Source organism: Bidens hawaiensis, unplaced genomic scaffold, assembly GCF_021521415.1.
Source record: "Bidens hawaiensis isolate Kalapana, Puna unplaced genomic scaffold, B.hawaiensis_p1.1 tig00006634_1, whole genome shotgun sequence".
Classification (NCBI taxonomy): Eukaryota; Viridiplantae; Streptophyta; class Magnoliopsida; order Asterales; family Asteraceae; genus Bidens; species Bidens hawaiensis.
The window spans coordinates 1,040,647-1,064,868 of NW_027491448.1; the positions used below are offsets into that span (position 1 = coordinate 1,040,647).

A 24,222-nucleotide genomic window follows, 5' to 3' on the forward strand; every position below is an offset into this window, starting at 1 on the left:
GCCTAAACCGAAACAAGTCCATCGGTTAGACTGGTTTGAGGTTTAGACAGTTTAATGTTTTGATTCGGCTTAAAACTGAAACCGGATGTGTAAACCTAACCAGCCATTTAACCTTTCTTGTTTATATTAAGTTTTTTCATTTTTGAATGTGGTTCTATATATGTGTGTTAGTTATAAATGATCTAAATTTTAATAAAAACAAAAACAAAATCGGTTCCAACCAGTAAAACTGGCTGGTCCAACCATGCCCCACCCAACTAGGGTGTAAAGGAGTCAAGACGTTTATGAGACACTCAAGAAGGCCTCGCTAAAAATTCAAACCGAGCCAGGCTAATAAGCCCGAACCTAAAAACAAGCTTATTTGATAAGTGGGTACGAGTGCAAAATTTTTATATCGAGCTCGAGTAGTTTCGTGAGCATAAACAAGCTTATTATATGTGGTAATTTTTATTTAATGTGTAAATATATATTTATACAATAATTATTATTGTCAACAAAATTACAGTAAAAGTAGTTAATAAATCTATACTATGGGAAAGGTTTAATGGGAAACTTCAAGTTTTAGCATAAATTTTTTTAGAGTCTTTACTTATAAAATACTTGTAGAAGATATTCGAATAAAAAATTTTAATTTTGTAAAAAATAATATTTTTTCACCAAGTTTTAAATGATTTAAAAAAAAAACTTTTTTTTGAATGAAAACATCTTCTACATGTATTTATATATAGGGGTGAGATAACATACAAACTAAATTTTGGTGCAAAACATACGCAGTGAAGAAAAATAGAAAAAAAGAGTGATGGCAAACTTGTAATTTAATGACCCTCAAATCTAACAAAAAACAAACAAAAGCAACTGATGCGAATCTCAGATGTGCGAACGAATTTTTTGAAAATAAACCAAAATTAAACAAGAAATCACAGTGGACAACATAACGTAATCAATTGTATATTGTTAAATTGAAATAACTAGGGTATATTGATGATTTTGCGTTTAAGTTTTGTTTCCTATAGTATCCTTTATGACTAGTATTGTAATTATTTTCTAAAAGTACAGTAATTTTGATTTAAATCATAATTGATATTCTAGTAGAGTAATTATCAAGTATGACTAGAGTAATATGAATTACGTTAATTAATCTGGTTATATGCTTGGGTTGGATAAGTATTTGGCTACATAATTATGTTAGATGTATAATTAATTTATTATAGTTGTTTACTTTACTCTAGTGTAATTGTATATTTAAGTTGGACCAAAATTTATTTACATAAGTAATTACTCTACTTATGAATATAATTACTCTATTTGATAGAAAACAAAAATTGAATAAAACTACTAAACAATAATGTGATTTCAATCAATACAAAAACACAACTGTTACACACAAAAAAAATAATTACTCTAGCCATGCATATAATTATAGTACTTATACAATTTATAATAGTAGTTGTTTTGGTTGTAGACTAATCATCTCATGTAACTAAATAATTATACTACATAAATAGAGTAAACATCTTTGTTATCATGGTTGTTTAATTAAAAGTCAATTGTTTCAATAATTACTCTAGTTGTACATGATAATTACTCTACTAATAAAACAACGATAACAACAAAATTACTCTAGTTGTACACGATAATTACTCTACTGATAAAACAACGATGATAACAAAAACAATTACTTCTTCTTCTTCTAAAATTACTCTAGTTGTACACGATAATTACTCTACTGATAAAATAAGGATGATAACAAAAATAATTACTTCTTCTCAGATTTTGAATCAAGCTCTGTAAATCGTGATTGAATCGAGATATGTGTAGGTTTAAGAATCGATTTTGTATCAAGCTCTGTACGCGTTTCAATTTTGAATCAAGCTAGGTATAGGTTGAATCGATTGTAACATTTAATTGAATCAAGCTCTGTAATGACAAAACTTCAATTGTTCAGAATTTGCATATTTACGTGAAGAATTGTTTGTGGTTGATTAATTACAAAATTGCCACCATCTATTTACTTCATTCTCACGTTTAGTACGAACTTTTTATTTGTATTTGATCCATCTCTTTTATATATAAAAGCTAAGATTATGTAAAAATGTGTTTTTTACATGTAAAAATGAATTTTTCTTACATTTTTACATTTAAAATACATGGTTCCCAGTTCCCCACTTTCTTACGGTCCCACTTGCACCTATATATTCTAATTATATATACAAACTATTGTTATAAATATATATATATATATATATATATACTAGTAGAAGTGTCCGCGCGTTGCAGCGGGATGCAAGTATTCGGTAGGTAGTGGTTCGGTTAGTTATGGCACCGACATTTGCAATAACAAAATGTATATGTGGTATAATTTACGACACAAAATCTAAAAAATATATATATAATCAGTGGCGAAGTTTGGACGAAAATGCAAAAGGAGCAAACTCAATATGTATTAAAATTTTATTAATCTTTACCGTTGTATATAACATTAGCCAAAAAAAATAAATAAAACACAATATATTACATATTTAAGTTGTATTTTTTTATGTTAATGAAACATAACTCATGTATATAAGTAATTTATGCTTACCTATTCTTTAAAAAAAGAAGAAGAAGCAACCTAACTACAGGCTGAAAGTTTGACGACAATTTGTAACACGGTACTCATTTCCATTAGTTCATCATTCATCTCACGATATATTGTATAGTTATATACCCGTCCATTGACCAGTATCATATTCGGTTTCCTAGGCCCTAGTTTAGCTTTTGTCAGACTGGTAAATGACTCTTTATAGTAAGAAATCCAATGACCAAAAAAAAAATAAGAAACTGAATGGATTTGGGACTAAGATTTCTCTTATTGGTCGTCACCTGATAAAAGTTAACATTGATGTTCAAAGAATATATTAAACCTTGTCACTTATATACACAAGATCATTCCTAAATTAAGCTTAATAAATAATTCTTAACTTGCATCTTGACCCAGATTCTTAATATTATTTGATTAAATCAAACATGCAGCAAGCAACTAACTGCACGGGAGAAGACTTCAAAACAATAATAATAGTGATGGCAATAATCATAACCAAGTTGTTTGGTTGTCTAAATAACCAAGCAATATGTCCTCTTTAATAGAATTTGCAACTCCCTCATATAAGATCAAGAAATAAAAACATGCAAACGACATCACTCCGTGTAAAGCAAGATAGAAGCCTTTGCCACTTTTACCTTAAATTTTTCAAGTTAATTTCCATTTGACAGTCCTTAACGTTAAACAAAAAAACATAATTCGCAAATTGGTGATATCACCCGGAAAAATATATATATATATATATATATATATATATATATATATATATATATATCATAGCTATTTTCAGCCTGCAACACTAAGTAAAGAACAAAAAAAATCTTTGACCCATAATAATTTTCTTTCTTTATTACCTTAATTAGTTCCATACTACAAGTTTATAAATATATCTTAACCAAAAACAATATAAGTTGAAAATTAATGAATATATCCTAACAAAAAGTTAATGAATATATCCTAACAAAATATACTACCGGCTATATATGAATAAAATATAAGCTGTTATTATGTGCAACCCAATTTCAAAACTTGCAATAAACTTTAGATGGAATTAGCAGTATGCATCCTAAAGTTAGGCTCAAAATCTAAATTTAAGAGATAATGTTCTGGAAATAAGAAATTTATAGTAGACACTTTAGATGTATTCTTTACTGAAACAATCTTAAAAACGAACATGAGGCACGAACTACCTTATGCAACACCGTGTTGAATTCTAATAGTTAATTATAAGTTTGTAGATTCTGATTGTTGGCATTTAGTTTTTATAAACACAATACATGGGTGTATGAACATATTAAGACAACTAATAACAACATATATGAGCACAGTTTTTATAGGTGGACCGATCGTTTTACCAGTCTACTTGCCAAAACGGTTGTATCAGTTGAATGTGTTTGCTTAGAGTTTCATGTTTCACCAAGAATCAGTACACCAGCTTCTTCAACATCATCATCTTCATCCTTGAGCTCATAAGACGGTTTAGGTGACAAACCTTGCTGACCATTGTTTTTGGTAAAGTTGAAATTTATTAATTTTTTTGAACGGGCCCGTTTAGGATAAAACCAATTTGTACTGAACTGGAGAGCGGCATTGTTTTTAATTGCAGTCATTGCATAAAAATGAGTTGAGGAAACACAAATATTTAATAAAAGGGTACGTAGAGATATCTAGGCATGTTAACAAAGCAAATGTTAAACCGTTCTCTTACGTTTGTTTATGTTGGTTAGCTATTTACATATTCATTAAAATGTTTTAGACCTGATATAATTTAGTCTAGCTTTACGTTTGTTAAACCGTTCTCAATTATGGCCATCTATGTTCAGTTATGTGCGTAAACGGTTCGTTTTCATTTGTGAACCGTTCGCGTATATTATTTACAAACGAACATGAGGATGCTCATTTTATAAACGACGAACACCGCATACAAGAAACTCCATCCGTTTATTTGTTCGCATTCAATTGTTTGTTTTGTTCAACTATTAAAGTTAAATGAACGAATACAAACACACAATTTTTTTAAACAAGCGGACATAGACAAGAGACTCTATTCGTCTAATTATCCGTGTTCAATTAAAGTTAAATGAACGAACACGAGCATGCCTTGTTCGTGTCCGATGGGTTCGTTTACATGCCTAGAGATATCCTTTGTTAAGTCGGCTGGCTTAATGACCGAAAAGCATAATGACTCATAAATGTTCACTTACAAAGTTGTTTAGTGGGTTAAATTATTGGAAGTCTCTTTGACAAAAAGTTCCATGTAATGAAGCATAAATAGCCCGCAATCATAGGTATTCTCATGTTTTGGTACATGAATAAAATCAAAAGTACATCTTTGGCATTTTCTCCTCCAATGGAAGTTTGGACATTCACATGTCCCGCAAACCCAATCTTCGATCTTTTCCATCTGTAGATTACCAAAATTAAAACATAAAAATAAAAAAAAATTGCAAGGATAATATTCAGAAATTTAGGTCTTTAAAGAGTTTAAGAGAATATGTTACTAATATACACATTTTCACACAAGTAGCTTTAAAGGCATTATAAAGTAGAATAACAAGTAATTTCATGTATGACCACAACTGCAGTCTTAAAGAAAGGGTAATTTAGGCATTTCATAAATAGTCTAGATTTTTAGCAATCCTTTTACATGCAAAACCTTGTATAGAAATTTACTAATTTGATCAACTAAATGAATTCTTTGTGAATGACATATAGAGGGGTCAGTTTTAATCAGTTACCTGAGAATGGGTCAATTAGGGTTATATTTCATTGCTAGCAGGTTCAAACAGGTAAAACAAGAAACTAAAAGAGAAACAGTAATGATAATCAAGTGTTTAGGACCTCCTATTAAAAAAATTGGATCATTATCTTAAGATTTTTGTAAGATTATTTAATACAAAAACTATCTATGAAACTCTCGAAAAACCCATGATGTGCCAGCAGATAGAATTTGACCTCTATATGAGAACTTTTGCAGGTTAGAAGGATAACCTAAACGAAGCATGTGAACGTGAGCTAGCCTTATTTGAGATAAGAAAAATGATACAATTAACCCAAAACGAGGCTTACTAGGGAACATTTGGCATAAATAGTTGTGAGCTTTTAGTTTTATAGTAGTGTTTGTTAAAAGTAGTTGCAGACTTGCAGTTGTAGCTGAAAAGTGTAAATGACGCACAAATACTTATTAGATAGGTGACCATAGTAAAAGGGTATTTGGGTAATTTTGTTTTCCAAAGTTTAAAGTTTATTTCTGAAAGCTACTTTATTTTTTTTTAAAAGGCTTAAACCTTGGACCAAATCCTGAAGTTAGAGAGGAGGTTTAATTCGATCAAGACCCTTAGTTAAATACTACACTGGATGGTGAACAATGAGGTTCAAGATAAAAGGGTAAAAATAAATAAATAAAGTTTGACTTGGACAAGAACCAGTGGTCTAAAAATGAGAAAACTAACCGGGAATATGGGCCAAATTGTGGGAGTAAAACCATGACTCGTCTTAAGATCATAAATATGAGTTGGCATACTATTTATAGCCTTATCCAAATTTATAGCCAAAATGAGTCCCTATATACAGACAAGGATATCATCTGAAATTAAACATAATTTGATTAATTCCAACAGATTTTTGATTCCCTTAAAAACAACTTTGCTAAAAGATAGTGCAACACCCTAGGCAAATCCCACATAAGTCATGGACGGGAGAGATTTTGGTTTCATAGGGAATGCCCTGCCTCAAATATCACCGACACGTTTTGGCCTTAATGGAAGTGATGAGAGAACTCCAAGGAAGTCTCCACCGGATACCAAAAAAACAAATATGTGAGCTCCTCATGGTAAAAGTGGACAATAATGGCGGTACAAGGGGCCAGATGTTACAGATAGGCACACTACTGATCACAATAAGTTAACAAGTTCTAGCTTAAGATCATAAAGATGCCTTGGCATACTATATATAACCATACCTAGCATTTATAGCCTAAAACTTCTCAAATGAGTCCATATATATAACAAGGATATCAGATGAGATCAACATAATTTGATAATTTCCAGAAGCCTCTAGATTCACTTAAAAACAACTTTTGCAAATTTCCAGAAGCTTCTAGATTCCCACAAAAACAACTTCTGTAAAGAGATAAGCATACTAGTGATATCACAGTAAGTTAACGAGTTCTCATAAGGATGTCCTCGCATACTATATATAGCCTAAAACTTCTCAAATGAGCCCCCTATATATAGACAAGGAAATAATATGAGAACAAACGTAATTAGATTAATTTCAAATAGAATCTAGATTCCCTCAAACACAATGATTGCGAAGAGATAGGCATACTACTGATATCACAATAACTTAAGTTCTAGCTAGATGCCTTCAAATCTTTTCCTAACATATATAGAGACTCCATAGTTCAAACCATATTGAGATCTTGTTCATTCGTTATGAAATGAGAAAAAACAATTATATCCAATACCTTATGTAAACCCAAAATAGGTTTCTTGTCATTATTCTAAATACTACATAACAAGTGATCACGCATAAGATTCAATAGCCGCACATCATAACTCATAATCTAAGCAATGTCACCATTCTAGTAACGCTCCACAAACAATAATCATGTTTCCAACATAATAAAAATCACCTTAAGTGACTAATCACTTCATTGAACTTGCTAAAAAATAAATTGTTCGCCGTCAAATCTAAACATAAATAATTACATTCCATACATGAGGTTTTATGCCATTAACACTATTATCGAAACATAAAGAAAACATTTTGGCATAATCAGAAGCACATAAACACGTATTTCAACCAATTGAAGACAATTCTTCCGATCTGTAAGATTAACTACATAACTAAAGCATTACAAGAAAGAAATCTGAATAATCGATTTGGACCCATGATAGATCTAAGCATTACGCATTCCAAGAAGATACCTTGATCTCAATGCGATAAGCGAGCTCTTGAGCAACACCAGAAAAGAAGAATGCAATAGCACGTACAACCCTCAACGACGTTTAAAACGATAAGCAATGTTGAGGGCACAATGAAGGGGAGACGGCACAGCTGCGGCAAGGGAGAAAAGGCAAACCAATTAGCGATGTAAATAACTTACCTTCGTGCGCCCAACTTTGAGTATAAGTACAAAAGTACAAATTTTCAAAACAATCACAATTTTATTTGATAATTACAAAAGTTGGCACAATCTAGTTTACAAAACGACACACTTAAGTGTCATGTTCTGAAACACGTGGGTTTGCAGTTTCAAAATATATAGATTGTGCCACAACACTTTCATAATTTTAAATGTATCCTAAGGTTCACAATTTTAAAGCATCTAAATTCTCATAACACTTTGTAAGAGAATACAAATTTATAACTACAATAAAATGCAATATGAAAGAAAAGGAAACAAGTACAATAGAACTAGTCTAGATACAATATGTATAAATGAAATGAATAAAAAATATAGGAAGTAGAATGGTTGAGGCCTTGTGTTTGACGCCTTGCGTTTGACATGGTTCCATAAATACAAAGTTCGGCCTCTACTATGCTTGGATTAAAAAAGCGAGCCTGAGGCGAGAGGCGGCCTAAGGAGAAACCTCGTCGCTTTTGGCTACTCAATGCGACCAAAGTTCAAAAGGCGAGAGTGGGGCGTGACTTTTAAGCAAAAAGCGGCCCCTAAGGCAAAGTTGAGGTGTGCGCCTTTCGTATGCAGATGACTTTTATGCATCGAAATGTTGTACCACATGCTTTTTAGATTGTACATGCAGATGATTTATATATTAAACCATATATAATGCTAACTTATAGCTAAATTTTGGGTCAGGGATGCTAAAACCTATGATATAAATAAAAAAAATTATATAAAAACCGTGCGCTTCACGTACGAAAAGTGTGCACTTTTGCGCCTTGGCGGCTTATTCTTCAGTATTAGACCCGGTCACTTTTGTTCACCTCTCGCTTTTCAAAACCAAGCTACTATGAGAGCGTGTCTGTCTCCCACTCCCACTGTACAGCAGTTGGAACAGATAGCTGTCCCGCAAGAGAATCAGCAAGCTAGAAATTTAACGTGAAACATGTAGAGAGACGTTATTTTTTCAGCAATGAGCTAAGGTAGAGAGACGTTATTTTTTCAGAGATTCTCAAATTATTTAGCTGTATAAAACGAAAAATATATATTGTATTAAGTGTTTTAATAGCAATTTAAAAATTTTGGCCATTAATGATCGACTCAGTCTACACTCTTTGTGGAGTATAGTAATAAGCTAGAGTGGAGAAACTCATAGACCTCTGATTTAGAGGCCTCTTAATCCTTGAACTTAATTTTTTTGGTCAGACATTCATGCGTACACATCGCGGGCAAGTTGGAGTAAAACACAACTGAAGATGCTTACAAGGAATTTTCACTCCTTAATTATAAACTACTTCAAAGTTTATACATCTTCCTATGTGAGACAAGTTCCAACCCATTTTCTCACAACACTTTCACTTCAAACGCACCACTTTTTCCATCTATATATCATTTATATTAGCGCCATTTGGAGCGCATCTTAGCTCGTTGCGAAGCTCTCGGAAAAGAAATCGCACACGCGTTAATAGTTGTATAAATAATAATTAAATATAACTATTTTTGAGTCAAAAGTTAGTGAAAATCCATTTTTCTTACCACAGGCTTATCCTATTTCCTAATTTGTAACCCACTATAAAGAATAATTTAAGGGGTGTTTGGGATTTGCTTATTTAGGCTCTTTTTTATCTTATTAACTTTTCAGAAGTAAGTCAGGATATTGTGAGCAGTGTTTTGAAACCCTGACTGGACGGTCAGAACTGGGAACCGGCAAGTAAAGCGGTCCAGATGGTAGTATTTAGCCCGTTTTCTAAAAAATTGGCCGGGTTTTGCGATTTCTGGTTGAACCGGGCCCGGCAACCCGGCGGTTGAACCAGCCTAATGAAAAAAGTTGCAGAACCATAAATCCAAAAAAAATAGTTTTCAGACCTGGGCCTAACATCGACACAGATGTCTTACCGGGTCACAAGTCAGACCGCCCGGGAGGTCGGGCCGGACATTGACCCGGATGACATCATAAATAATACACACACACACACACACACATAAAATAACTAACTTTCATGGGACTTCAAAAACATACATCATTGTAATCCAAAAAAACAAAACATAATCACAATCTTAGTTTCATAACATTAATATCTTTAATTATTAAAGAAAGTTTAAACAAAACATAATTGAAATTTATATGTTTAGAAAGCATGACGATCACCATCATCTAATTTAATATATAAATTCATTCTTGTTTGATCACTAATTTACATGTGTGTGCATTCTTTATGGCATCATCCGGTTCAATGTCCGGTCCAACCGCCCAGGCGGGTCCGACCTGTGACCCGGTAAGGCGTCCGGGTCGATGTCCGATACGGGTATGAAAACATTGATTGTGAATTGGCCTAATGAAAAAAGTTGCAGAACCATAAATCTAAAAAAAATAGTTTTCAGACCTGGGCCTAACATCGACACAGATGTCTTACCGGGTCACAGATCAGACCGCCCGGGAGGTCGGGCCGGACATTGACCCGGATGACATCATAAATAATACACACACACACACATAAAATAACTAACTTTCATGGGACTTCAAAAACATACATCATTGTAATCCAAAAAAACAAAACATAATCACAATCTTAGTTTCAGAACATTAATATCTTTAATTATTAAAGAAAGTTTAAACAAAACATAATCGAATTTATATGTTTAGAAAGCATGACGATCACCATCATCCAATTTAATATCTAAATTCATTCTTGTTTGATCACAAATTTATATGTGTGTGCATTCTTTATGGCATCATCCGGTTCAATGTCCGGTCCAACCTCCCAGGCGGGTCCGACCTGTGACCCGGTAAGGCGTCCGGGTCGATGTCCGATACGGGTATGAAAACATTGATTGTGAATTGTAAGTTAATAAGTCAGGATACTCTGACTTATTAACTTTTGTCAATATGTTATAAGGAGGTAAAATAAGGAATCCCAAGCACCCCCCCCCCTAGAATCATATGATCATGCTAAAGATGCACAAAATATCTGTATCCAAAAAATGTGTGTTATTTAACATTCTATGTTGTCAAAAGCCCTTCTAGCGCGCGCCTAGGCCCTCAGGCAAGGCGAGGCACGAGGAAAGCACATAGCAGCCATCCAAGAGAACTTGCAACCTTCAAGCAAGATTCCAAACAGATTTTGGTCCGTTTCTGGTAAGATTCCAACCAAATCCTAAAAATCCTGGCAAAAACTTATCTGAAACATCCAAAAATGGCCTGGAACAGCCTAATACATGCCCCCCCCCCAAAAAAAAATGTTTATGCTATGCGCTTTGTTAATCTCAGGCCCTCGCTATTTAAGCACCTTGCGCTTAGGCCCAAGGCCCTTTGAGCCTTGACAATTATGCATGCTAATAGCTTGTCGATAGGCCTAGTCCACATGCTATGTCCTAAATCCCACCCCCTAGCCAATATGATCTAATACTACTGTCACCATTTAAAAACAAAATAGGTGTGTGTGTGTGTGTGTGTGTTTTTGATAAATTCAGCTCTATCACTAAAGAAATTATAGTACTGAGTTATTGAACAGTTGTCACGTCAACAAGGGTCGATTTGAGATTAATATTTAATGACTGATTGCAGAGTATAATGAGTGGAAGTTTTTTAGAGTACGAGAGGAGGACTTGAGTACACGAAGAATGATGGTAATGGCATCACCATTCTGCACAACTATGTTTCTTTAAAGTGTCTTCTCTTTAGCTTTATCATCCTTGTCTTATTGAATTTAGGAGATGCACTCAGAAATGGTGTTCTTAATCTTACTAGTTTCCATTATAAACGTCACTGAAAAATAGTAAGTTATATATGAGACAGAAACATACTTTTCTGATGATTCCAATGCCTTTGATTTGTAATAATCACCATATACTGGAAAACCTTGCAGCATTGTTTGATGCATATCAAACTGCATAGTACATAATAAAGATCAAGATCAATGGTTGCCTGTGAATCAACTAACCAAGTACCATTCTAATACTATCATCACTTATCAAACTTAACTTTGTCATGGTATAATAGACTCTTTACTTATCAAGCCATAATACATTTTTAAACTTCCAAGCATTATAGAAGTTATAGTCACCAAAACAATATAAATGCTATTCAACCATGAATTAAAATATCAGGGTTTAACGGATCAGGCTGTACCTTGAGAAATAGGTTAAGTAACCACCAGATTAATTGGTCAATACTAGACTCCAGACCAAGCAAAATAACTTTCATCTTCTGAAAATTTGAAGAAATTTTGGCTGCAACAGTGAACAACGTTAGTTATACAAACCACAAAGTGCAAAAAAATAATAACTCCTATATCCACATTAACTCCCTCACCACCAGTTAGGCTGACATAACAGGTTTTTAGACACGATTACATGTGGCACTAGATACAACACGACACGATAACTAATTGTGTCATTTATCCAAAACACAAACCTGTTAGAAACAAAACAGGTTAGACGACACGGCCTGTTTAGGGATACGATAAATAAGGGACTAAGGCGGTAAGGTAAGGCTAAGGGACCTGTTTAGAGAACTGTTATATTGTTTATCAAGTATCGGCAAGGCCGTAAGAAGCTAAGGGCGAGTCGGACATGTATTTTACTTAACAAATAAAAATATATAAACAGATCTTAAACATGTCGACAACTTCGTGTCAAAAATTGCAGCGTGCCACCAGTGTAGTCTGTTTATTCATTTTACAAACAAATACTTCAGCATTGCAGGTGTTGTTAGAAGCTATGTTGATGGCACAGCATATGTGTGAGGCTAAAAACTGTCATCTTAAAGGTTAGAGCTAAGCTAATATATTCATATTCTTATGTCACCTGAACTAGACCTCTGAAAGGTGAGTAAGAATTAGGTCTAGTAAGCATTATATTATATGTTGAGTTTTGAACTATTCTATTCTATTTTCTGGATTAAAAATCAATCTCAATGAATCAATGACAAGGAAGGAATAATAAGTCATGATGTTACCGTCGGATTCCGGCGGCCGTGGCCGGAGGCAGTCGATCTCCGCCATGGTGTTCGCCTTCTGTAACCGTTCCTGCTTCTCCTAATATTATTTACAACCACACTAATTATTATGTGGGTAAAAACCCGGACGGTTAATCAATGCGAAAGCAACCCGAGCGATCTGTTAAGATATAAACAATGTTGGTAAATCCTGAACGTTACAAGGACGAGTCGCACGAATTCGATTAGTGTCGGTTACATTGGTTACAATATAAACAACATTTAAGAACAACAAACAAGAGTATGCATATTTTGTCAAAAACATAAAATAACAAAAATTGTGGCACAGACATTTTACTGTTAATCTTATGTTATAAATTAGACAAAACAAATTAACAAAATATACGTGAATCATTTATAAACTTAAAACAATATATTAAGAAATTAATATGACTTATATATGACCATATCGGCAATTCCATTTCGATGTCTTACTTCTAGGTCATCTGTGATGGTTTTATATAGTATATTTTAACCTAATAGAGTTACAAAATATAAAGAGTATAAAAAAACTTGTTATTCACGTTAAAAGTTGGTATCCGAGTTTTACATTTTATTTTTCGTTTACACTATTGTGTCATTGTGTATTATGTGTATTTATTTAATTCAATTTTAATAGACCCTTAACAATTGATAACTGGTTTTTGGTCTATTAAAGTTTTCAATTCAGCATCTTTTGATTATTTTTTTTCTAACAACAGATGTTCCTTCTATCCCTATACCTCATATTTAAGAGGTTTCCATCTTTATCATGTGGGCTAGCCCACAATGACAGTTCTTACAAGTGTATCCGTTTTGTAATCAGAAAACACACCAAATCAGAAAAACTAGGAGTAAGATATTTTGTCGAAATTCTACTTGAGATAATAAGATATGTACTCGGTGAGAGACTTATGATCTACAAAACCGATCACCGTTAGTCTCGCCACAGGAAGGGGTTCTCCATGTGAGCAGTCTCTAGCGTGAGAATCATAAAGCGTTTAGTGAAGATGACCCTGCCTTGATCGAAGACCTATTTATAGTTGATATGGGTAAACGTCACTCTGATTGAATGGGGACCATTATGATGAGAGTAATTGGCTCTGATGGTGACCTCTTGTATTTGATTGGTCCAAAATCTATCACACATCAGGCCGTAAATCTAAAGACACATGAATACAATCCTTGATTGGATTCAAAGTACCAGGTAGAACCGTATCTCTTCATCATTTATTTTCAAGAATTTTTTAGTATAATTCTATGTGACCTTTCATATCATTCACAATACAACAGTCTAAATATGTTTTAGTTAAGCTAAGATTTTTAAAATTCTATGTGACCTCAAATCTCATTTGCAATTCATTAGTAAGTACAAGCTAAAACCTCATATTAAAATCCCATTAGTAACGGTAACAAATTTTTCGGTTCACGGTCTTGTTTGCTTCTAAATTTATCCTGAAACAATTCTCACCTAAATTTATCCTGAAATAATTCTCACCCTTACGACACTTGAACTATTATCCTGAAACAATTCTCACCTAAATTTATCCTGAAACAATTCTCACCCTTACGACACTTTGAACTATGACGCCCGTCCATAGCAAAAGTGCATTATTTGATGTCATGCTGTTTCTAGAACGATAAAAGCACGACATCCGCACAAACATGACAATAAAGATAACAAAAGAAGCATTAAAAGCAAAAGTCCAAACCTCTGAATAGACATTCAATCGTCTTACTAGTCGGTCTAGCAACAAGAAAACAAGCACAGAAAACATTCTGTTATTCAAAACACACCCTACATACCAAGTCTATAAATCATAAATACTTAAAAAGATAGCTCAGCCATATCAAAAACCCATGTCTCTCACTTCTGACCAGAGTCTGGAGAACCGTCTCCATACGATACCAATCCTTTCTTAGCAGGCGGGCTTCCAGAAGACAGCCTTGACCTCGACCTAGATCTTGACTTTGAAATTGACTTTGACTTTGACCTCGACCTGCTGGTCCTTCTTGGAGATGGCGAGCGTGAAGACTTTGGATCATACGGGCTCCTGCTCCTAGAAGGTGGAGTTATGCTGCGTGGCGCCCTTCTCCTTTCAACAGGTGGCGAAGGCCTGTATCGTGATGTCTCAACAGGTGAGCGGCTGCGACTGTAACGACCGCGGCGGCGAATAGGGCTTCGTGAGACACTTGGGCTACGAGTCCTGCTTCTTCTACCTCTGTACCTGTAATAAATAAGTGCATTACAAAACATCATTAATGATAAAATTTTAGTTAAAAAGTTCAGTTATCTCTTATTCCGCATACCTTGGTGGACTCCTGTCCCTTAACGGGCTGCGGCGCCTATAGCTTGAAAACCTGCAAATAAAATTATCATTGCAACAATAAAGTTTTGTAAGTTGTAAGTTGTAACCATAACTGACCCTCAACCATTTATAAAGTTTTGTTACCTGTCACGGTCACTCCTACCATAGCGATAAGATCTGACTGGTGAACGATCTGGAGAATGGTATCTGCGTGCATAAGAGTACCGATTACTGAAACCCCTCCCTCTTCTGATACGCTTAGGGGACCCATCGGGAGAAACACTTCTAGAAGGTGACCTACCCCTGCGCCCGACAGGACTTCTAGAATAACTACGCCTACCGCCCCTCACAGGTGCCCTGATAGGGCTGCGGCTCGGGCTTCTCCTTAACGGGACACGACCCGAGCTTCTGCTTAAGCTTCGTCTAGAGGATCTCACAGGGCTTCTGCTATAACTTCTTCTAGAAGATCTAACGGGGCTTCTGCTCACAGACTTCCGTGAGGACCTTCTACTTCGAGGCGGTGATGGTGTAGGACTCCTGCTAACACTTTTCCTGACTCGGGGTCTAACTGGACTTGGGCTTCGTCTTGGACTTCTGAGATTTTTGCCCCTGACTGGACTTCTGCTGATGCTTCTGACTGGACTCTTGCTGCTTTCACTTCTGACCGGGCTTCGGTCTTTTAGCAAGGTGGGACGTCTAGGGGACCCACTGGCACTCCGGCTCCTGCTCATGTTGCGTCTTGGGCTCACACTAGGGCTCCTCCTAGGGCTGATACTCATGCTCTTGCTTGAGGCCCTTTGAGGGTGGTCATTCGTAACATTAGGTCTCTCGGCAACCTTAGCCACATCAACACCATTGCTTGGACGGTCACCGTTTTCCTTAGGGTATTCACCTTCCTCTCTTTCGTATGCATCTCCGGTTTTGTGATGAACAGCACTGTCTTCGACTTCAGCTGATGGAGATTGATTGCCATCTGGATATGTTAGAAAATGAAGAAAATAAGCGATAATAAATTTGTAACCACCTAACAGAAATTCCAATGTAATTTCAAAAATTGTTGATCTTATCTATGTACAGTCTTCTAAAAAACTATTGTTAAGAAACAGTGCACAAACCAGTGAGTTTAGCTGAGTTATTACGCTTCTGACTTGGCTGTCTAGCATCACCATTATCTTCAGAACCTTGTTCATTTTCACTCTCGCTTAGAATATCAGAAGCCCTGAAATTAGAACAAGACAGAAAAATAAGACCATTGTGCAATACACAGAATTATTTTCCCCACAAAAATGTCATCCTTTGAAACTCCATTGTTACTAAAACTAGCGTATCTTTCAAAATTTAATATACCCTTTGTTAAGGTCCAATAACTATTGTTACATTTTCTTTCATGGTGAAAATACAATCTAAAAATACCACTTTGCACATTAGATGTCATCGTAAGGAGTATTCAGATATCCCCCAATAGTGAAAACAAGGTGAGCATATAATGAACTTGGTGTACGCAAAAATCAGCCAAATATTCACCCTTTTCAATTAAGGCCACCCTTATATATTAGAGCCTCTTTCTAAAACAAAAACCTAAAATGTCATTTATTATATTGAAAAAACAACTTAAACCGGTAACATATTGACACCTCATAGACGGTATCTTTTTTTTGCCTTCCAAGAAGTTTAGAAACATTTTCTGTCACCAGACGAGTTTTTGGCCAAAGCTGGCATAAATGAGGCAAGATACAGACATAAGTAGCCTATAGGGTGGTTACAATATAAGTGTGGCCCTGGTGAATAAAGTGAAAAGAATATGAATACTTGGATGGCCTCGCATACATCATTCCAAAAAAATGATATATAGTATAAGACACATTGTTAGAAACTTTATAAAAATTATAAAATATTACTTCAACCTTTTTGATTTGCGTTTGGACTTCCTATCATGCTTCCTGCGCTTCTTCTCACGTCTCTTGTCCCTCCTTTTACTGCGTTTGTGTCTGTCCCTTCTAGATCTCTTCTTTTTCTTACGTCTATCATCACTTGATGAACTAATATCAGATGATGACGACGATGATATATCAGAGTCAAACTCACTGTCAGAATCAGAGGACTCTGAATCCGTGTCTGAAGAACTGTCAGATTCAGTTGAAGAATATCTTTTCCTCTTCTTTCTTCGGTCTTTCGAAGACTTCTTGTGCTTTCCCTTTCGCTTATCTTCATGGCTGTGAACCTCTGACGAAACATCTTTGCCTGTTTTTTTGCTTGCTGTCTTCTTATCTATATGCGCATTAAAAACAAATTCTAAATAGACAAGAAGTAAATAAAAGAATAGAAAAAAGAAAGACAGATGTAAAAAGAAAAGAAGACAGATTTAAAAAGAAAAACAAATTGTGTTCTCGAGCTAGAAAGAGTAATGTTATTCTTTTGTGTCCCCAAGTTGGCGAGAAAGGAAAAGCAAATTGGCATTCTTATAACTGCACCCGTAACTTTGTTACTTAAAATCATGCTAAAAATACTTTCAAGGGCATTTTGGTTAAGTTCAAAACATCAAGAAACCAAATCTCTCTTCATTTTTATGCTTTTCCTACCACTTCATTCTTTCCAAAATGACACTTAGTGACACAAAACCTTTTAACTTATCTCGCTTCTTTCACTCTTCAACTAAAAACTCTCAAACACAGTATGAAAATTTCATGATAGACTATCAAACCACAAAAGAGTTGGCATATGAAGGACAAAATGTAAATTCTGACACGACATACGAAAAAAAAAATCATTAGACGTACCAGAACTTTGATTCTCACTCTCACTTATTTCACCACAGTAGATGATCTTCACTGTCACAGTTGGTTTTCCATCTTCATCACCAGCATTTTCAATTTTTTTCAATACATCTACTCCTTGCACAAGCTTTCCAAAAACAACATACTTCCTGTTCAAGAAATGTAAGCTTAATTTCAACTTTGACGAACAACATATTTTATTTAAAGAAAGATATAAAAGCAGTGAGTTTAAAGATTAACAAACCTATCAAGATGACGGTTAGCAGCAAATGTGATGTTGAATAAAGAACCACGTGAATCACGATCAGAAATTGCCATTGTTAGAAGACCAGGGGCATCATGTTTCAACTTGGAGGATTCATCTGAAATAGCATAACCGGTTATTAATATTAATCCCCTATATAATGGAAAAGATAGCCAAAAACCAAAATTGATGAACATATTAGAATGACTGAATTAGAAAATCATGACAAGCCATCTGCAAACGCCACCTGTTGAGTAATCATAGGATCATGTCATGTCAACTATGTATAAACCATCACTTTATATGAAATTTCACAAGTCTACAATTGGGCCTCATTACTTTCTTATTGCTATATTATATTTTATGACTCCTTGATCTTAAAATTGATACTTCAGTTAATGACATAGTAAACAAAATTGTTAACTTAATAAAATAGACCTCAGAATGTGATAACAATATAAAAGTTGTCAAGTTTAGTTACAAATAAAAATTCTTGCTTAAAAAAAACTGCCAACAATAACTAAAACAAAATTTTATTACATAATTGTTTTATCACTATTACAAGTTACTTTTAAGTAATAAAGATAAATAGTATTATCTTATTCAAATACTGCAGGTTATATAATGTGAAACTGTTAAATTTTAGTTTCTCAAGGGTTACACCTTATTTGAATATAAGAAAATACACTTTATATAGCAAAAGGTGGAACTTTCAAAAAGCACTTCCAACCTTTTTTTCTTTCCTAACAGCTAGAAAAAACGTTTTTCTTTTCTTTTTCCATCTTAAAAAAATTCTCCATGTTCTTCTACCATACATAAAAACAATGCAAGCATGCAAGAATGCACCAATAACTCATGAGAATGTATTGATCATCAATTTAAAGCATGACAGAAAAAAAAAAACTGTATGATTGATAAAACCGTACACTTTGTACTTAACCACATACCATAGATTTCAAACCATTCTAGAAACAAAGACACACAACAAAAATATTCATACACCCACCATTTCAAGACAACTACAATTGTCCAAATTCAGTTAGGGTCGAGCTCCCATGCAGCAAGAATAAGACCAATGTCAGCCCCCACCTTCACAGGCAATGCAAAAAGGAAACCCATTTTCTCTCAAAATACAAGTGGCATAGTGTAAATATAAATAAATATGGTGTAGAGAATTAAAGCTTATTTCTAAATCTTTTATATACACCTTAGAAACAATGCATATGATATTCAACTACTTAGAGCAAATTAAGACCATCAAAGTTCAAAAATACACAACAAGCAATAAACAGACAGATTTCTCACCTGGAAATTTTCCACCATATATGCTTTCTCCATAACTTCCTGCAAAAGTAAATAAAAAACAATCAGACTTATGTGAGAGCAAGCTAAAACAAATAAAATAAAGCCCATAATAGAATATGCATACCGTCACGTTTGAAAAAATCACCACCCTGCAAAAAAATGCACAATTTAGTCTTCTAGAAGTTGCATAAAAAACTCATTGCAGAACGCAGGCTTTGGATTATAAATCTTTAAAACAGCGTGAGGATATTTAACCATATAAAAATAATAAATACAACCTTAAAAACTACATCACAAGAAAAGCAGTTGTGACCATCAATCCTGTATCCTACAGTGTAAACAAGGATATAGCTGACTAGTTTTAAATTTTAAACAGACTATCATGACTTGCAGGACGAGAAGGAACTAGATAGAAAATGAACAAACAACATAATAAATAAAAGTAACTAAATGCATACACACATACCTGAGCCAAAGAACCTTTAATTATGCGATGGAAAAAAGAACCCTTGTAGTGCAGGGGTCTTCCAGTTTTTTGGCTATTCCCCTTTTCTCCTGAAATTTAAATAAGCATCCATTACTAAAAGTTCATAACATAAGCAAACCCAAAGCACAATAAACTTAATAATAACAAAAGCCTTAAAACCTAACCTTCAAAATTTACACTGTAAAAGCATCAATGAAGTAAAACTCAATTATTAAAGACTATACAAGAAATTATTCCAATCACAAGGTAATCCAGAGTATTTGTGTGTGTAATTCTATAATCTATAGAAATAAGAGATCAGAAATTTCATAGAAGTTTTAAAACAAGAGCACCAATTAAGGTGTAAACATTACCAGTACATAGCGCCCGGAAATTCTCTGCGGTCTTAGGAACGCTATCTGAGTAGAGCTGCAAAACCATACAGTGGAATAAGTTTTTCACAGGTAATGTAATAAGCTAACATTCATATCATAGTTGTCAATAGCGTATAGCGGTAAATAGAGACGGGCCACCTATATGCTACGTAGCGAATAGTGGTAAATAGTGACTGCTATTTCATATTTAGCGATAAACAGTGGTAAATAGCGACCGCTATTTCATATTTAGCGATAAAGGAGTAGAAATTTTTTAAGTAAATAACTAGGGTTTATATTCACAAAATAAGCTTTTACGGTGGAACTTGTGGAAGGTGCATCAGTTTGGTCAATAAACAAGCCTAAAAAATAGGTTTCTACAATTTTTGATATTAAAAAATAAAGTAAAAATATAAAAAAACCTAAATACCAATCACGCTAAATGACCGATATTTAGTATATAACAGCCTACAGCCGCATCGCTGCGTAGCACGCTATAGCGCCCGCTATCACCGCTATGGACAACTATGATTCATAGCATATGTAAATGACAGTTCAATGATAAAAATCCATGGCAAAAATAAAACACCTCGAAAACCATTCTTTCAATAGGATCTCCATCGATAGACACATCCAAGTATACAAGCGGATTCTTCTTGCTCGTCATCTTTCTTGTATTCCAGTACTAGTCACTCCAGCATTCCTCAAGCACCCTGTGTCACATATTTAACAGTTAACAAATGTAGCTAAAAGAAGGTCATCAACCTAAACCCAATCTTGGATAAAGTAAAAGGTACGTAAAACTAAAGAAGTTATAACTAATAGTCATATCATGTATTACAAAAACAAACAAACAAATCACATTGACACAAAAACACATAACTCAGCTTCACAGTTGACACAATGATTCATTAAAAATCATAATGCTGTATTTTCTATGCACAAGCAACAAGTCTAGTGATACTTTACAACTTCAAGTATGATTAAAATGTAGCAACAAATGATAAAACCCTAAAATCACTCCAGTCAGTCAAAATAACATAGGTGCCACCATACTCACACAAATTTCAACAAACTCTACCTTATAAGCATAGATCTAAACCTAATTATAGCAAATTTCCATAAGCGCATACACTAAACCCTAGAGTCGCACACATACTATCGCGCATCATAAATCTCCATCATATGTTGAAATTGATTGGAGAAACTGTAAAGATACGGCGAATCGATTGTTTATTAGTGAAATTGAATGATTGAATCGATGTAAACAGGCGAGATGTTAATATGTTCGATGGATTAAACATCGCGAGTGTAGATAGATAGAGATATATACCTGCTAGTGATGATGAAGATGCACACTGTCAGCTGCTGAGAGTGCGTGTGTGTGTGTACTGCTGCTGCTCTTCACAAAAACGGTGACGATGAGTGAAAACCTAAAACTTTGGCCAGGAACCTAGCTCCTTCTACTGGTGAAGAAATTACCGAACTGCCCCTCGTGATGAATTTACGTGTTTCTTACTTTCTTACCGGCGGAAGTGCCCACGCGTTGCCACGGTTTGAGCAAATTATCTTCACGTATTGGTTTGTAGTGTTTGATGTGGTGTGTAATGGGTTATAAGTGCGAGTGTGCCTACGTAATTTCATATGGTTTGTTGGATGTTTTTTGTGCAGGGTACGCACTAAAGTATTGGTGTATGCATATATATTGGACAGATCTTGTTTTGTGAATTATTTTTTAATAAAGTAGGTGTGTGGGTTTTGTGATTTTTAATCAATGTAAAAGATTGAATGTGTGTTAATTGACGAGTAGTTAAAGTTGAAATTTAATCAAGAGATCGAAAGAAATGCTCAAATTAAAGCCATAAAATTTTCGGTCAACGAATTGTAAAAGGGTAAAGTGGTGCGCATACATGATTTGATTGACATGCATACTTACGCACACATATATATATTTGATAGATGGTGTTTTAAAGTTACAACATTATTTGTTAACGTTGCATAAACTCTTTTGCTAACATTGCATAAGCATATTTGACGATATAGCATGCATTTATTTAGAAACATGTAAACTTATCAACATCCTTATATAAACATGGTGCCCAGGTCAGCAAATGACAAACCCTACATCAGCAAAATACAACGGGCACCTTCAGATAGGTAAATGCATCTATAAACTTACATTTATTCCTACAAAATCCACTGCACACTATGGCCAAAAATAAAAAAAGGAAAAAAAAACCTTCATTACCGTATCTCTGTTATTATACTACATGTTTATCCCTTTCATTGAACTGTGAGTTTTACCACATAAATGTATTATAAGTCAGCAACTGATAAGCTACATTGTCCATATCAACTTGCAGGTCATTGGTCATTGCACGGAAGAAACAATGAACACCCAAAGAATCCGGTCCTCTCCCATGCAGATTGTTGCTTTATTGTTATTTTTTATTATTTTTTTCAGTTTCTACCGCAGTCTATATAGGTATAACCCCTTTTCTTGTATCGATTTGTTCCAACCCTAAGCCAATTTTACGTATGTCTTGAGCTCGCCCAACTTGACCTGCTGCCGGTTCTAGCTGGTAGTCACGTAACTTGTAAACTTTTTAAAGCAAAAATAGTATAGAAGTACCATACTCAATTTAAAGAAAATAAAATATTTATTTTTATGGTATATTTTTTTATATAAAAAATCTTAATGTGTGAAACAGTAGTGGTCATTAAAAGTCGTGCGCATCCTGCAATGATATAGTAGGAGGCATTTCAGTTGAGAGGGTAAGATAGATTGGGGTCACTAAATTAACAGTTGATGTAGATACATTTGGCATACAGATGTATGTTTTGGATGTATAGGGAAATTATAGAAAACACAAGCATAGAAGCAAAGTGGGGTAAAAATACAAAATTTAAGAAAAGTAGTAACAAAAAAACTTGATAAAAAATATAAGAGTAAGTTGTTGACATGTACCTTGAGTGAGGCTCTTTTTTAACATGGCCATATTGGTCCATAGTAGAGAGCCCATCATACTAATTGTAATATACAAAATTCAAAAAGCCTAAAATAATAAATATCAAATCTTTATGTCCACTCTAAACGAAGCTAATATAGCGTACAAGTTACTATATGATTATTGATAAAAACCTAATCTAATTCTTTACAAAGAAATTTCTTTTAGTTATAAATTAATAATAATAACTAATAATAATACACAACGAAATTATAAAATTTTACTGTGTTGCTGAATAAATTATATGATTTCAAAAAATCAATCAATCAATCAATTAGTCTTCAATATAATCATGAACCATCAATAATATGAAAATTAAATAATTATGGAAGCTAGTAACGGTTTACCCAAATTTCATTATGAATTCGCTCATAACTTCGAGTTTTTTTACCAAGCGTAGTTAGGGAAAATATTTACTAAAAAGGGGTACTTTGAAAAGTAATTCTCAAAATGGGTGTTTTCTAATTTAATGTTTAAAAACAATTAAAAAAACTCAACCAACTCCTTTATCTTCTCGGACTATAACCCAATGATTGAAAATTAAGAAGTACCCGCACTTGATATAATAATTAGTTGGCATAGACTTATTAATTAACACACAACAAATTGTTTCACATGAAGACGTCTGATAATCAAACATTCAAATTAATTAAAACCAAATATGAATACAAACAAATATTTTTGTGAATCCCACAACTTGCACTGACGCGGTCGTGAACGATTGGAAGAACACAAACTTGTCGCCACGAATCGTCATTGACAGCCGCCTGACTGCCAAAATCGGAGTTAATGTTTGCAGTCAGGTCGGGGTGTACGTTACACTAATGATCAAGTTTGTTGAAGTCAACGTTTGTAGATGTGGGTTTTGGGTCGACAAGCAACAAATGCTGAAAAACACTGGAAGTAAAGATGGTTAAAAACAATAACTTTTATAAACAATAAGAAAAAAATGTGATAAATAATATGAGACTAAGCTATTGAGATGTCCCTCCGAGGGAGCTTCTTTTTAATAGGTTTATGTTGATGCATAGCAGAGAGTCCATCGTCCTGATAATCAC

General features: G+C 34.1%; 1 protein-coding gene and 1 long non-coding RNA gene across 4 annotated transcripts; both read right to left on the minus strand.

Annotated features, from left to right (window-relative positions):
* Positions 1 to 7,512: 7,512 nt before the first annotated feature.
* On the minus strand, positions 7,513 to 11,940 carry LOC143633189 (uncharacterized). The gene is made up of 3 exons (XR_013153638.1): positions 11,839 to 11,940; positions 11,514 to 11,596; positions 7,513 to 7,642 (listed from the first exon to the last, which is right to left on the minus strand). It is a non-coding gene; the product is annotated as an uncharacterized LOC143633189 (long non-coding RNA).
* A 2,436-nt stretch (positions 11,941 to 14,376) lies between these two features.
* On the minus strand, positions 14,377 to 20,872 carry LOC143633222 (uncharacterized). 3 transcript variants are annotated; one of them, XM_077101565.1, is made up of 12 exons: positions 20,746 to 20,872; positions 20,157 to 20,211; positions 19,783 to 19,871; positions 19,441 to 19,465; positions 19,317 to 19,355; positions 18,012 to 18,129; positions 17,771 to 17,916; positions 16,898 to 17,261; positions 16,109 to 16,212; positions 15,138 to 15,966; positions 14,995 to 15,045; positions 14,377 to 14,912 (listed from the first exon to the last, which is right to left on the minus strand). In XM_077101565.1, exons 1-12 carry the CDS (start codon positions 20,821 to 20,823, stop codon positions 14,552 to 14,554), a joined length of 2,259 nt encoding a protein of 752 aa, XP_076957680.1. In that variant the 5' UTR covers positions 20,824 to 20,872; the 3' UTR covers positions 14,377 to 14,551. The 3 variants fall into 3 exon arrangements, with proteins under 3 accessions (XP_076957680.1, XP_076957679.1, XP_076957681.1); XM_077101564.1 differs by having other exon boundaries at positions 16,892 to 17,261; XM_077101566.1 differs by lacking the exons at positions 20,157 to 20,211; positions 20,746 to 20,872 and adding an exon at positions 19,018 to 19,100 and having other exon boundaries at positions 16,892 to 17,261; positions 19,783 to 19,840.
* Positions 20,873 to 24,222: the final 3,350 nt, after the last annotated feature.

Bases quoted from the DNA above. Each gene is read 5' to 3' on its own strand.
- LOC143633222 (XM_077101564.1), bottom strand. From the start codon at position 20,823: ATGACGAGCAAGAAGAATCCGCTTGTATACTTGGATGTGTCTATCGAT. The intron at 20,212-20,745 runs GTGTTTTATTTT...ATGGTTTTGCAG, and splicing joins TTGAAAGAATGGTTTTCGAG to CTCTACTCAGATAGCGTTCC. The intron at 18,130-19,316 runs GTGAGAAATCTG...ATGCTATTTCAG, and splicing joins ATATGGTGGAAAATTTCCAG to ATGAATCCTCCAAGTTGAAA.